The sequence below is a fragment of the Blennius ocellaris genome (assembly GCF_963422515.1).
Source record: "Blennius ocellaris genome assembly, chromosome: 21".
NCBI lineage: Eukaryota > Metazoa > Chordata > Actinopteri > Blenniiformes > Blenniidae > Blennius > Blennius ocellaris.
Genome location: NC_137670.1, coordinates 3,120,246 through 3,132,754, shown reverse-complemented (window position 1 = coordinate 3,132,754; position 12,509 = coordinate 3,120,246). Strand labels below are relative to the sequence as shown.

Sequence of the window (12,509 nt, the reverse complement as noted above, 5' to 3'; positions counted from 1 at the left end):
GAGCTGATCACGCTGAACGGAGTCGCCATAACGGAGTCGCAGGAAGCCTGGGACGAGTCGCCACCGTCGGGCGTGGAGTGGACGGAGGCAGGAGGGGGAATCCCCCCCCCCCACACATGAACACGAATGCACTATCAGTTCTCCGTCGCTCCAGGCGGTCAGAAGCGAGCGAGTGCAACTCGACGACCGCAGAAAGATGGCGCTACCGCGAAGAGTACCGACGACTCATGCGTCAAGCTTTAGCATGTTTAACGTTAAAGAACGATCTTCAAAGCTTTTTTTTGCCGAAATTCTTCCATTAAATTCAGTAAAAGGAAAAAAAAAAAAAAAACGAGGGGCCATGTCTTCGGATTGGCCGTCACGTCTTTCCTTCGCTTCTTTTCTCAGTGTCGGTTGTTCGCAGTGGGACGTTTGAGGTTTTGGAGGAACCTGATTGATGGACTCGCGCGCTCTCCAGCTCACCCTGGGATACATGATGTTTTGGTTTCGGAGATATGGGAAGAACAATATAGTGACATTTAATCCGACTCTTTTGATTTTTCTTTCCTCCAGCCCCGTCGACTTGTGACTTGTTAGCACGAGGACTCCAGCGTCGGACGGATGATGTATTTCTGTTGGACTCCAATGAAGTTAGCGTCATCTTGAGTCTCCCAACAAAAAGCAAAATTTTCCCACTTCTTGTTTTTTTTGGGGGGGGGTTGTTGCAGAAAATAAACCGCGTGACTAACAATGTTTAGCATATTTAAATAGTCATAAAAGCCACAGCACAACCACTAAATTGAGATAATTAGCACGTAGCTAACACTTCTAGGTTTTCTTCCTCTATAAGCAGACGAACTCTTGAAAAATCAGAATGTCCTGGAACGTCTTGAAGAAAGTGCAAAGAGCTACATGCTAATGCTAAATATCACCAAACTCCCAATTGAAGACTCTCAACTGACGTTTTCATTGAATTTGTCGACAAATTTGACGCGAGAAGTACTTCGACCAACGTCGACAAATCTACAAAATTATCGTTTTCATGACATGAGCATTAACCCCAATTTTGTTAATTATACGTTACGGGATGAACGCGTCAGCTAGCGTGACCTCGAAAGCATAGACAAGTTGGGAGACGGTTAAAACAGATCAACATGTTTGAACGTTAAAGGTTAACGACGCATACGAAAGGTGAAAACAGCAGCCGTTGATGCTCCGATCAGCGATTTTCAGGCTTCATCCATCCAGATTTCATGAGTTATTTTGTTTTAAGTAATAAGAAAAGAACAACAGAGGAGGAAAAACATCCTGCTTTCTGTCCTGGAGACCAAAGTGACGCTCGCTCTCAGTGAGTCGGAGGGAGACTGTGTGTGTGTGTGTGTGTGTGTGTGTGTGTGTGTGTGTGTGTGTGTGTGTGTGTGTGTGTGTGTGTGTGTGTGTGTGTGTGTGTGTGTGTGTGTCACTGACCAACGGCAGTGGATGGATGGATGAACGGATGAATGCCTGGATGAGTGGATGATGAATGGTGGATGAGTGAGTGAGTGGAAGATGGAGGGATGAATGAATGAGTGGAGGATGGTTGATGGGTGGATGAGTGGAAGATGGATGAAATGAATGAACGGATGGATGACTGGATGATGAATGAACGGATGGATGACTGGATGATGAATGAACGGATGACTGTGGTCGCGCTCGTCCTCCCTGGCCGGTTTCCTCTGGTTGACACCTCCAGCTGCTTCCTGTTGATTCACTCTGTCATGTAGCCCCGCCCCCTTCCTCACCTGGGCCGACCTGTCTGTGTTTAGCCCCGCCCTCTTTACGCCCCCCCCCCCCCCAACTCCCGCTATATCCAAAGTTTTGTACAAATGTTTTAAAGTGAATAATTCCCTTTTTATTTTATAATCGTAAATGTTATGTTTTTATAAATATTATTTATTATACAATGTATATATCTGTATGACTGAACTAAGATTATATATTTGAAGAACAAAACCTGTCTCCTGCTTCTTCACACACACACACACACACACACACACACACACACACACACACACACACACACACACACACACACACACACACACAAATTGGCCACATATTTCATATTTACTACACAAAACCAGTCATATTTTTACTTTTTTAGTTTTATTCTTCATAATTTCATCTTAAAAGTCATGAAAATCACAAATACATCTCAAAGACTCATAAGATTGCACGTTTTCCTTTTTTTTAAAACCATAATTATCAAAATATTTTTTTTTTAAACGCTTCAAACAATTTGTTTAGAAAAGTGTGGAAAGAACTTAAGAACTGACCAATAAAATAACATGTTAGACTTAAGAGGTGATTTGAATGGAACTGTTAATTTCTTCTCTATATGCATATAAATACCTGTATAAATGTTAGATTTATTACAAAAACTGATTTTATTTTTGTTTGATTCTTGATTATTTGAGTTTATCATAAAAATAAAAAAATCCAGCATCTGCAAAAAAAATAAACCTATAATTTTCCCATCATTAGTTCAAAGAGAGAGAAAAAAGTGAAATATTTCAAAGACTTTTTGGTATATTTGTCAAATTTCACCTTAAAAGTAATGAAACTGAAAATATCAGAATGTTTTAAGTTTTTCTTAAATTCCATAATCAAAGTGGAATCTTTGTCATTTAAAGAGCTGCAGAAACAACAGACAAAACTAATATTTGTATAAATAACATCAGAAGAGGTTTTTTTTGAGACACTTTAGAGGAAATAAAAGGTTTATGGTTGAAATATCTCAAAAACGAAGCGGGTCCATGTTGTTTTCCCATTTTCATGAAGTCCAGATGCTCCAGTTCTCTTTGTTAGTAACAGAATTAATTTATTGTTGAAGTAATAAAACGTGACACAAGGCGAAGGGACGACGGGATCGGACAGTATGAACAGTTAGTGTTTGTAGAACTTGAGCTCCGACTCGACTAGAAGATCCAGATCAGGGGGGGGGAAAGCGTCACGACAGATGTTTCAGGAAATGCGACGTACACAGATCAGACGGCTCAAAGTCTCTCCTCTTCTTGGCGAGGAGATGGAGGGATGGGATCCTCGCCGCCGCCTTCGTCCTCGCCGTCCCCCCGCAGCTGAGTGAGGAGACAAATCAGAGGAGGAGACGCATCAGTCCAGCTTCCCTCTGCTCGTTTTACACCCGAGAACCGAACAGGTTCCATCTGCCGGATCGGGTTTGTTGCAACAAGAATTAATAAACGAACTCCGACTCCGTGAGAAGCTGGTTTTTTCCCCTCTGAGGAACATTTTGGTGAAGAACGTCGTTTCGTCTCCTGCCGCTGCAGGGATTCGAACCGGTGACCCTTCAAGTCCCCTTCAAGCCACAGGAGCTCAGTGGGATGGAAGGGCTGTACATGGCCCCAGCAGCCTCGGTGTTCCTCATGATCATTCTCATTATGGTTCTCATGGTAGTTCATGATGGTCCTCATGGACACCATGAGAACCAGTTCTCATGATGGTCCTCATGATGGTCCTTTTGGTGGTTCTTGTGGTGTTCCTCATGGTGGGTCATGATGGTCCTCATGGTGGGTCATGATGGTCCTCATGATGGTCCTCATGGTGGGTCATGATGGTCCTCAGACACCATGAGAACCATGAGGAACAGCTCATGGTTCTCATGGTTCTCACACTCTCACATTCTCCTGCCAGTGTTTGGTGCCACATTTTGTAAGGAACTTTTGTGTGCTGAGCAGCGAAGCTGAACTTGTTGTATTCGGGGAAACGACCAAAGTGATTAATGACGACAAACCTGCGTCCAATAAACTCAAAGGGACATCAAATGATGAACACGGTGAAATCGAAACGGTCTAAAACAATTAAAACCGCCTGACAAAGCAAATAAATGGTCATAAACGCTAAAAAAGCTTGCAAATGTATAAAATGTGAATATTTTTCTATCTTAAGTCAGAAACTTTGCTAATGCAACATAAGAAACAGTTTCACGAAGATTTTATTTGGTAAAAATAGAGAAAAATTCAGTTTCCTTCATCTGACTGCAGAGAAAGACGACGTCTGAAACACTTTGTTCTTCTGAGGCTCGATGCTAATTGGACGCAGAGAATCGCACTTTTAATGAGTCGAGTGGACGGGACAGTTTGATGAACTTGTGTCGTCCCCCCCCCCCCCGACAGGAAGTGGCGGGGCGTTCTGCAGTCTTACCGTTGAAGGATGCGTCTGTCTCTCCGTGCGGCTCCACTCAGTCTAGGTCGCTAGGAACTTATCAGAACCCAGTCTGTGCAGGGAGAAGAAAGAACGGCCGAATGTGTATTATCAATCACACTTGATACGGCGATCAAAATGTAAACACTTTGTGCTCCTTTGTCTCTCTCTCTCTCTCTCTCTCTCTCTCTCTCTCTCTCTCTCTCTCTCTCTCTCTCTCCATCTGTGGATGAAGAGCGAGTGTTCAGTGTCACCGGGGGAAGAAGAGGACACTCACCCTCCCTCGTCCTTCAGCAGACTCAGGAACTTGCTCACTCTGTAGGCCGGGTCCATCTGGAAGACAGGACACCGTTCACGTCTCGGCGAAACGAAACGCGGCCTCGCCGAGTCGCGGCGTTTCGCACAAACGGCTACCGGGGGGGGGGGGGGGGGGGGGGGAGGGGGAGGGGAAGTCAAGTTTAATGGCAGCCGACGCAATAACTTACGGCACGTCTGGAAGCGCCTGTAGCTACGAGGGAGGGAGACGTGAGCGCGGAGGGAAGGAATGAGAAGATGAAGAGAGGGACGTCTGTGTGCGGAGCTGTTTGCTGCATGTCTCGGCAAACACGGGTTCATACTTCTTCGGGCTCTGAACGGTGTGTGTGTGTGTGTGTGTGTGTGTGTGTGTGTGTGTGTGTGTGTGTGTGTGTGTGTGTGTGTGTGTGTGTGTGTGTGCAGAAGATGGCTGCATTGGTGCATACCACAGCAATTACACAGCATCCAGCCCAACAAACATTCTGCGCACATCATCATCATCCTCCTCCTCCACCAACGAACGGCCCACGCAACAAACACACACTGATACAGTTCAATCACTCAGTAAAGTGCAATTAATCACAATGACTTCATTGAAAAATGTGCGATTGACTCATAGAAATGTCAGATCACGTCGACAGGCCTGGTGATTTGTCACCTGGTGGCCAAAGAACGTGCACATTTTATATATAGCTGTTGCATTTGAAGCCAATATGCAGCTCTAAACTCTTAATTTAACACATTCAGTGTGATTATCGATTGTTTAGAAATGGTTTAAATGTTGTGAGTGAGGGGCTCACAGCAGAAACGCCAGCGGACGACGACTCGGTCGTCTAACTTTTTGTTTTCTTTCTTGGAAACGTGTGCCATAAATTTATTTATTTGTTTTTTTTTTTTATTAAAATGTGACCTTCAGATTCAGATCTCCTGGAAAACGTGGTTTCCTAATGACGAGGGGATTCCTGAGTCTAGACGGTGAAGCAGAAATGTGACTTTGATCTTCACTTTGATCTTCGCGTAACGATTCTACAACATGAGCACATTAGTACATTTTTATTTGAATATCTCCTCAATAACCCACTTTCGTTGAGATTTTCAAGAAAAAACCCCGAAGAGGATTCCTCACCTGGGCGGCCATTTCTATCAGCATGAGCAGCTTTTTGATGCCGATCCACAGAGTTTTGCCTTTCACAGCTTTAGCGATGCTGGCGCGGCCGTCCTCCTGGAAGCTGTCGAGCAGCTGCAAGGAAGTGAACAGGAAGAAGGGTAAACAAAACAAAAAAACATGAGAAGTCCCCTCATTATTTGCATCATTATATTGTGCAATGTGTGTGTGTGTGTGTGTCACCTCCAGGGCCTCCACCAGCTGCTCCCCTCGGGAGATGTTGGGAATGTGGATGGTGGTGCTGAAAGCGTCCAGCATCTCCATCTCCTGCAGGACGTCTCTCCGACTCGTGGTGCCGATGATCAGCAGCTTTCGGCCCTGGGAGAGAATCAAAACAGCCGCGACGCTCAGTGATCTCTTTTAAAACGTGAACCGCAGACGTAAGACGATCCAGTTTTTAAAAATCTGCAGTCTCACGTCGTACAGTGAGACGAAACCACTTTAGCAGCAGATGATCTCAGAAAACTGCTGAATTTAAGAGCGGAGGAGATTCTACTCATCGTGCAATCTTAAAAAAACAACAAAAAAAAAAACACAGCCAGGACTTAGTTTTGCTTATAAATTCTATATTCATCATTTCATTCTACAGTAAAAATGTGAACCGTCTCCCCTGTTGGATGCAGCGTCTTGTTAAACTAAAAGGACCGAGAGATTTGAACAATGAGTCGCGGCGCCGCCAGATTCTAAAAACCATCAAGAGTTCTGATTTCCACAACTGCTGGATTGCGGCGACGGCACCGGGCTCGTTTCACCATCCATCCATCATCCATGTCATTCCTCCAGCCTGGAGCGGAGGTGTCCAAGCTACAGCCTGTGAAAAAAACCCCAGTGAAATGTTCTACTTCTGACGGCGACGATCAAATAAAATGCCGTCGACTTGTGAGAATTGCTGCCGCTGGCGACTAAAAACACGAGATTTCAGAAAACGTTTTGTGAGACGCACTGGGATCTTTGTGTGTGGAGTTTGCATGTTTCTCCGTCAGGATCTCTGAGCTTGGTCTGGTGACAATAAACCGTCAGGGGTAGAAGACGGACGGGTGGATGTGCGGGAGGTCAAAGGTGACGTCTTTACGACGCGCCGTCGCCGCGCGGTTTTATTATCAGTGTGTGTGAGAAGCGTGAGATCGTTGACGGTGGCGACCGGTGAAGATCTTCGGCCTGGAAGCGACAGGAGGACCGAAAGAAAAAAAAAGAAAAAGCAGCAGAAGACAACAGCGGAGAGCACAAACATGAGCAGAGAAGAATGAGGAGAGGCAAAAAAAAAAAAAAAAGGAACCGCGGCCGTGCTAAGCCGGCGAGCTGGAGAATGACCAGGCCCGAGGAGGACGAAGGCGGAGAGGCAAGAAGGAGTGGCGAGGAGACAGGGGGATTATGGCGGCCGGCCCGCCCCCCCATGGCGTGGGGGGTTGCGATGCTGCATGCAGATGAGGTGCCACACAGGCGGCGGCGCTGCCAGGTCCTGGCTCTCTCACAGAGCCCATTCTCCTCCCGTTGTCCCCACCGGCCCCCCCCCCCCCACCCCCCGGCCTCCCCCCGGCCCCAGGCACCCCGCTGGGCCCAGCGCTTTACAACCCCGGAGGAGCACTGCAGCCAGGCATTCAGCGCCAGGCCCCGCGCCACTTCTCATGCACATGCAGCCATATAGTGAGCTATACCCTCATTCAGCCAGCCATCAACAACACACACACATATACACACACACACACACACACACACACACACACACACACACACACACACACACACACACAGCAACTACAACCAAAGAAACTATGAGAAATGGGTCTCTACCACGACCATTCACTGCGAGCACAACAGGCCCCGGGGACCAAAACACTGGCTAATAACCATACACTCGCACACAATCCCTCACAAGACTTTTTTTTTGTGGAGGCATCCCGCAAGATCTGCTGCCCCCTTTCTGCCACCTGAGGACTCGCAGCGCCGCGCGGGGGGGGCTGAGCGGGTGGGGGGGGGGGGGCTGAGCGGTGAGGCTGCCGGTTTACCTTGGGAGGAGGTTTCTTCAGCAGCACCAGCAGAGCCTGAAGCACCAGGTTGGAGAAGCGAGGCCCGATCGGGACGAAGTCTGCCGGGGCGGGGAGAGTTTGGGTTTTTTTTTGCTTCTACTGCTTGACACGGTTGGCGTATATGAACATCGACGTCGGGGGTCTCACCCAGCAGGCGTTCGATGTCGTCCACGACCACGCAGCTCAGCTGGGACTTGTAGGCGTCTTCAAATATCTGCGTGGAGGTCGGAGAGGAGTTTTTTGAGTTTCCACGTATCAAAAAAAAACGATCTCTCGTATTATATAATGTACCACGGAACATCTGGGGACGGCGGAGACGCGTTTTCTATAGTTTTCCAGTGTTTCGTTTAAAAGGAAAGTGTGCAAAAGGTCGCTTGTGTCTTTGCTGCTTCACATTGTTTCTGTGTAAAAAAAAACTCCCTGATGTTGGACAGTTTGTTGTGTGTGACGGGAAAACAATGTGGAGAATTAAGCACAAGTTGGTACCGGAACATATTTACAATGAAATCGACCTTGATCACAGACGACACGAGACGAAAAGGACATTTTTGTGTCCCTTTGTCCCGAACCTCCATAAGACAGAGGGGTAAGATTATGGAATTCATTAAAGAACACATTAAAATGTTCTCAAACAATAAATATGTTTAAGGAGATACAGATGGAGGAATATATAAAAAAAATGTAACTTGCATGTTGCAATGGGGAAATTTGTTTTGTTTTCTAAATTGTTCAAATGTTTGATTTTTAAACACAGTAAAAGTGTTTTACAAATGTTGTTGAATGGATCACCGCCATTTATGGTCGTCGATTTTTCTGTATATATTCAAAGACGATGTCTTCATCGTGCTGCTTTTCACCATGTTCACATTAATGTAGGACCCTGTGAAGTCAAATGTGAACATGGTTGAATAAATAAATAAATGAATGAAAAAAAACAAACTTAACCTTAGAGAAGAGAAAACACACACAACGTTACATGAGTCTTAGGAAATAATGTGATATGTGTCCGGTCACCTTCTTAATGGCTTGGCACTTGGCGATCTCGGAGTGTCCGATCATCTTGTCGGGGGAGCAGATCTTGATGAAGGGGAACTGGGAATCTTCGGAGATCTTGGCGGCCAGCGCCGTTTTCCCACTGTTAGGCGGACCTGAGGGACGACAACAACAATAACAGCAGCTTTTTAAAACATTTGTAACAGTCAATGTCTTTAAATAAGAGTTTCCTTTTAGACATCTCAACTACATGAAGATGTTTTTGCACGGAAATGTAAAGCTGCTCCGTCGGAGGAAGTTTAATTTGTTTTCATGCTTATCTTTTTATTTGAGTGGAGTGTCGTCAAGTTGCCACGACGACCGAACACGACAACCTGAGACCACGCTTCCATGACAACAGGGGGATGACGCGACAGGGGGAGTGTCACGCTTTCTCAACTTTCTATCTTGTTGAAGGAGAATCATCCCGTTTCCATGACGACCATGTCGTTACAGGGAGAGTCACACTTGGCGCCGATCATCAAACCATGTTTTCCTCTTCAAGGCTCTGATATATTTACACACCAAGTTTTTTTTTTGTTGTTTTTTTTTCCCACCTGCAGCTGCTTCTCTTCACGTTCGTTTCAGTGCAGCTGCTTCGGTTTCAACTCGCCCGGTTGGACCCGGAGACACCCGGCGTGAAAGCCGCCAGACTCCGCGAGCCCCCCCCCCCCCCCGGGGTTTTTTTTACCTTCCAGCAGCACGGAGACCAGCGGCGTGCGGTCGCTGTTCTTCGTCTGCTGCACCAGCAGCTCCCCGTCCTCCAGGACCGCCGACACCGGGTCCCCCCACCGGATGATGCCGTTCATGATGTAGCTGGCGTAGTCCTCCTGGTTGGTCCCAAACGCCTGCGGGAGAGAGAGAGCGAGCGAGCGAGAGAGAGAGAGCAATGCAAAGTCATGCCATGAATCTGTGAATGGATCAAACCCTGCAATAGATTAATTGAGAGATTACAGTAGTCGGGATGCGTTTTCTCTCGACGTCGGAATGAGTGGCGGCCGAGGCACAAGCCGCACCGAATAAATCAGATTTAAAGTGAATAAGTGTGCTGGGAATGTGCAGAGGTTCTGCAAACCTTGGACCGAGTGGAAATAAAACCGTGAATAAAGCCGCCGTTAACGTCCGCAATGATCCACGGGCTGCTGACAGACGAAGATACGAAGGGCCCGATTTATTTAAAAGCGCGGAAAGATGGAACGTCTTTATCGAGCAAGACTGCAATTATTATTTTGGGTGGCTCCGATCGAGATGAAAATATCGGCAAATGACACACGGTGGTAAAACCAGAAGGGACGTTGTGGTGAGGAGGAACGAGACGCCCGCCGGACTCGTCCAGAACTGCGGCGGGATTTCAGGCTTCATTTTGAACTGTTCGGGAAGTAAACAGCTCCGAAACAACACCGGGTGGCAGCCGTGTACGAGAGGCTGGGGCAAAGTAAAGTTACTGGAGTGGTCTGAAGAAAAACGGTTGAAAATTAAATGTATAGCGAAAACGACATTGTTTTCGGTGTTTCTGCCGAAAACGTTTACACCGTCATTTGTTTTGGTTTGCTCTGAGTGGGGGGAGGTATAAAGTTTAAAGACACTCGTTATGGTTTGCTTGAATATTTAAATTAAATAGAACAGTGGACGAATTTTATTTTGTAAGGGTTGCTTGTTTTGTTAAGGGGGAATTGTCCCCCCATTAAGCACATTGCGCTGGATGCCTGTGTTCTGTTATGGCCACATAAATGTCTAGAATGTGCAATGTGCTGTGTGTGATGCTTACAATTGATGCAAAATTAATAAAAAAAACTGTTGAAATAAATATAACAGTGGACGAGAGTCTCCGTGAGGTGAAAGTGTGGATCTGCTTGTTTGGGCGTCACATTTTTTTGCACTGCGACTTTTTAACTCCGTGCCTTTATTTCCACGTGACCGGATTCAACACACGAGTTCAGACGGAGGCGCACGGCGACTTACAGGTTTGATGTCGTTATCCAGCGACGCCATGAAGTCGACCCTGTTGACCTGCAGCTTCTCCGCCGTCTCGATGTTCACCTCCACCGTGTTGCTGGCCTGCGGCGGAGAAACACACGGCGAGGTCACACGCCGTGACCGGGCTTTTCGTGGGCCGGCGCCGGCGAAATCCTACGACACCACAAGTCCTGCGCGTTTGGATTGCGCAACGTGCGAGAAGACAATGAGCTCCCTCAGAGCGGAAAGGTCAGACGGACGGACGAGGGGGGATAAGTGCTCAGAGGAGTGAAGAAAAACGTCACGGCCATCATTTATCATCACCCTCCAATATCTGCTGCAGTGTGTGTGTGTGTGTGTGTGTGTGTGTGTGTGTGTGTGTGTGTCAGTCAGGTAAGGACACTTAACACATGAGAAATTCACAGTATCTATACATTTTCTGCCGGTCAGTTAAAATGGTTTTCTGTGGGAGTTCAATCCTTTAATGGAAGAACAATCGCTGCCACTCGAGCCCCGCTACACACAATTCTTGCGTATTATGCGACGATGAATACTATGAATACGAGCCGTGACGGTGGCGCCGCAACCTTGATGTGTCGGTTCATGGCCGTGGACTGCGCGGCCCGGACCAGGCCCTCCAGCTCGGCGCCGCTGAAGTTCTTGGTCCCGGCGGCGAGCTCCTTGATGTTGACGTCGGTGGCCAGCAGGTCGTGCTGACGCATCCTCGCCGTGTGGATGTTCAGGATCTGAATGCGGCCCGTCTCATCCGGGAGTCCTGACCGGAGGGAAGGTGGGGGAAAGAGGTGAGCCGGGAGTTTCATCTTGGACTGAAACCGACCAACCAGAACAAGACTTCCCCGTTTGGCTCAGTTTAAGTTAATTTCTTTTGTTTTTTTGTTTTTTTTTTGTATTAAAAGAAAAAGAAAAAACTGTACAAACCAAACACCAAACTATAGTTTACATTTACATCATTTTGTCTCAAGAGCATTTGTCACTTTGACACTTTTCAACCAATCTATTCTTAGTCGATCGCTTTGCGGCAGTGTTTTTCAACCTTTTTTGAGCCAAGACACACTTTTTTGTTTGGAAAAATCTGGAGGCACACCACCACCCGAAAATGTTAAAATTTTAAACTCTGTAGCCTCTATTAACAATATAAAGTCTTTCTCATCAAAGTTTTATCAACAGGAATCAAATAAATACAGAAAAAAAGTATTTCCCAATTTCTTTTTTTAATAGTGACTCCCTCAGTGTGAAACCTGGACCTGATGGATGAAGAGCTGAGATCCTGGTTCACATTCTTCCTTTTCAAAAACTTCTCCATCACTGTCACTGACACAGTACTTTGATACAAGATGGTAGCAGGAGGTGGAGATGAACCACACTGACGTCTGTCACTTTACATTTCACCGGCAAAGTTCTGTGCTGCCCTCTAGTGGCGAAGAGTATTTATACATGATTACTCTGCAACACACTGTCGGCTGTGAGAACAAATGTTTTTTAGAAAAAAAATGTGAAATTGGATAATTTCCCATGGCACACCTGACTAGATCTCACGGAAACACCAGTGTGCCGCGGCGCAGTGGTGGTAAAACACTGCTTTATGGCATAAATACCGTCACTCCATCTGCACATCCGAAACCCTGTAATTCTTCACTTCTCACCAATTTCCATCTTCACCTCCAGTCTCCCTGGTCTCAACAAGGCTTCGTCGATCAGGTCAGGCCTGTTGGTCATACCTGGGACACAGACAGAAAAAGCAAAAAACATCGAGCGATGGAACCCGAGCGTGTCCGGATGGTCAACGTGTCAGCGAGCGTTTTGCACCTATGACCAGGATGTTGTTGAGCTGCTCC

General features: G+C 46.6%; 1 protein-coding gene across 1 annotated transcript in view; it reads right to left on the bottom strand.

Annotated features, from left to right (window-relative positions):
- Nucleotides 1–2,121: 2,121 nt before the first annotated feature.
- LOC308146149 (vesicle-fusing ATPase-like) overlaps nucleotides 2,122–12,509 on the bottom strand; it is a 21,261-nt gene continuing 10,873 nt past the window's right edge. Inside the window, exons 10-22 of the mRNA XM_080517829.1 lie at nucleotides 12,481–12,509; nucleotides 12,318–12,392; nucleotides 11,241–11,428; nucleotides 10,660–10,755; nucleotides 9,389–9,545; nucleotides 8,680–8,813; nucleotides 7,813–7,879; nucleotides 7,645–7,724; nucleotides 5,822–5,956; nucleotides 5,600–5,713; nucleotides 4,457–4,512; nucleotides 4,180–4,252; nucleotides 2,122–3,095 (exon numbers count right to left, since the gene is read on the bottom strand). The exon at nucleotides 12,481–12,509 is cut by the window's right edge and continues 137 nt beyond it. Of these exons, the coding sequence (XP_080373955.1) occupies nucleotides 4,222–4,252; nucleotides 4,457–4,512; nucleotides 5,600–5,713; nucleotides 5,822–5,956; nucleotides 7,645–7,724; nucleotides 7,813–7,879; nucleotides 8,680–8,813; nucleotides 9,389–9,545; nucleotides 10,660–10,755; nucleotides 11,241–11,428; nucleotides 12,318–12,392; nucleotides 12,481–12,509 (1,162 nt within the window). The 3' untranslated portion in view covers nucleotides 2,122–3,095; nucleotides 4,180–4,221. The remainder of the gene's footprint in view (nucleotides 3,096–4,179; nucleotides 4,253–4,456; nucleotides 4,513–5,599; nucleotides 5,714–5,821; nucleotides 5,957–7,644; nucleotides 7,725–7,812; nucleotides 7,880–8,679; nucleotides 8,814–9,388; nucleotides 9,546–10,659; nucleotides 10,756–11,240; nucleotides 11,429–12,317; nucleotides 12,393–12,480) is intronic.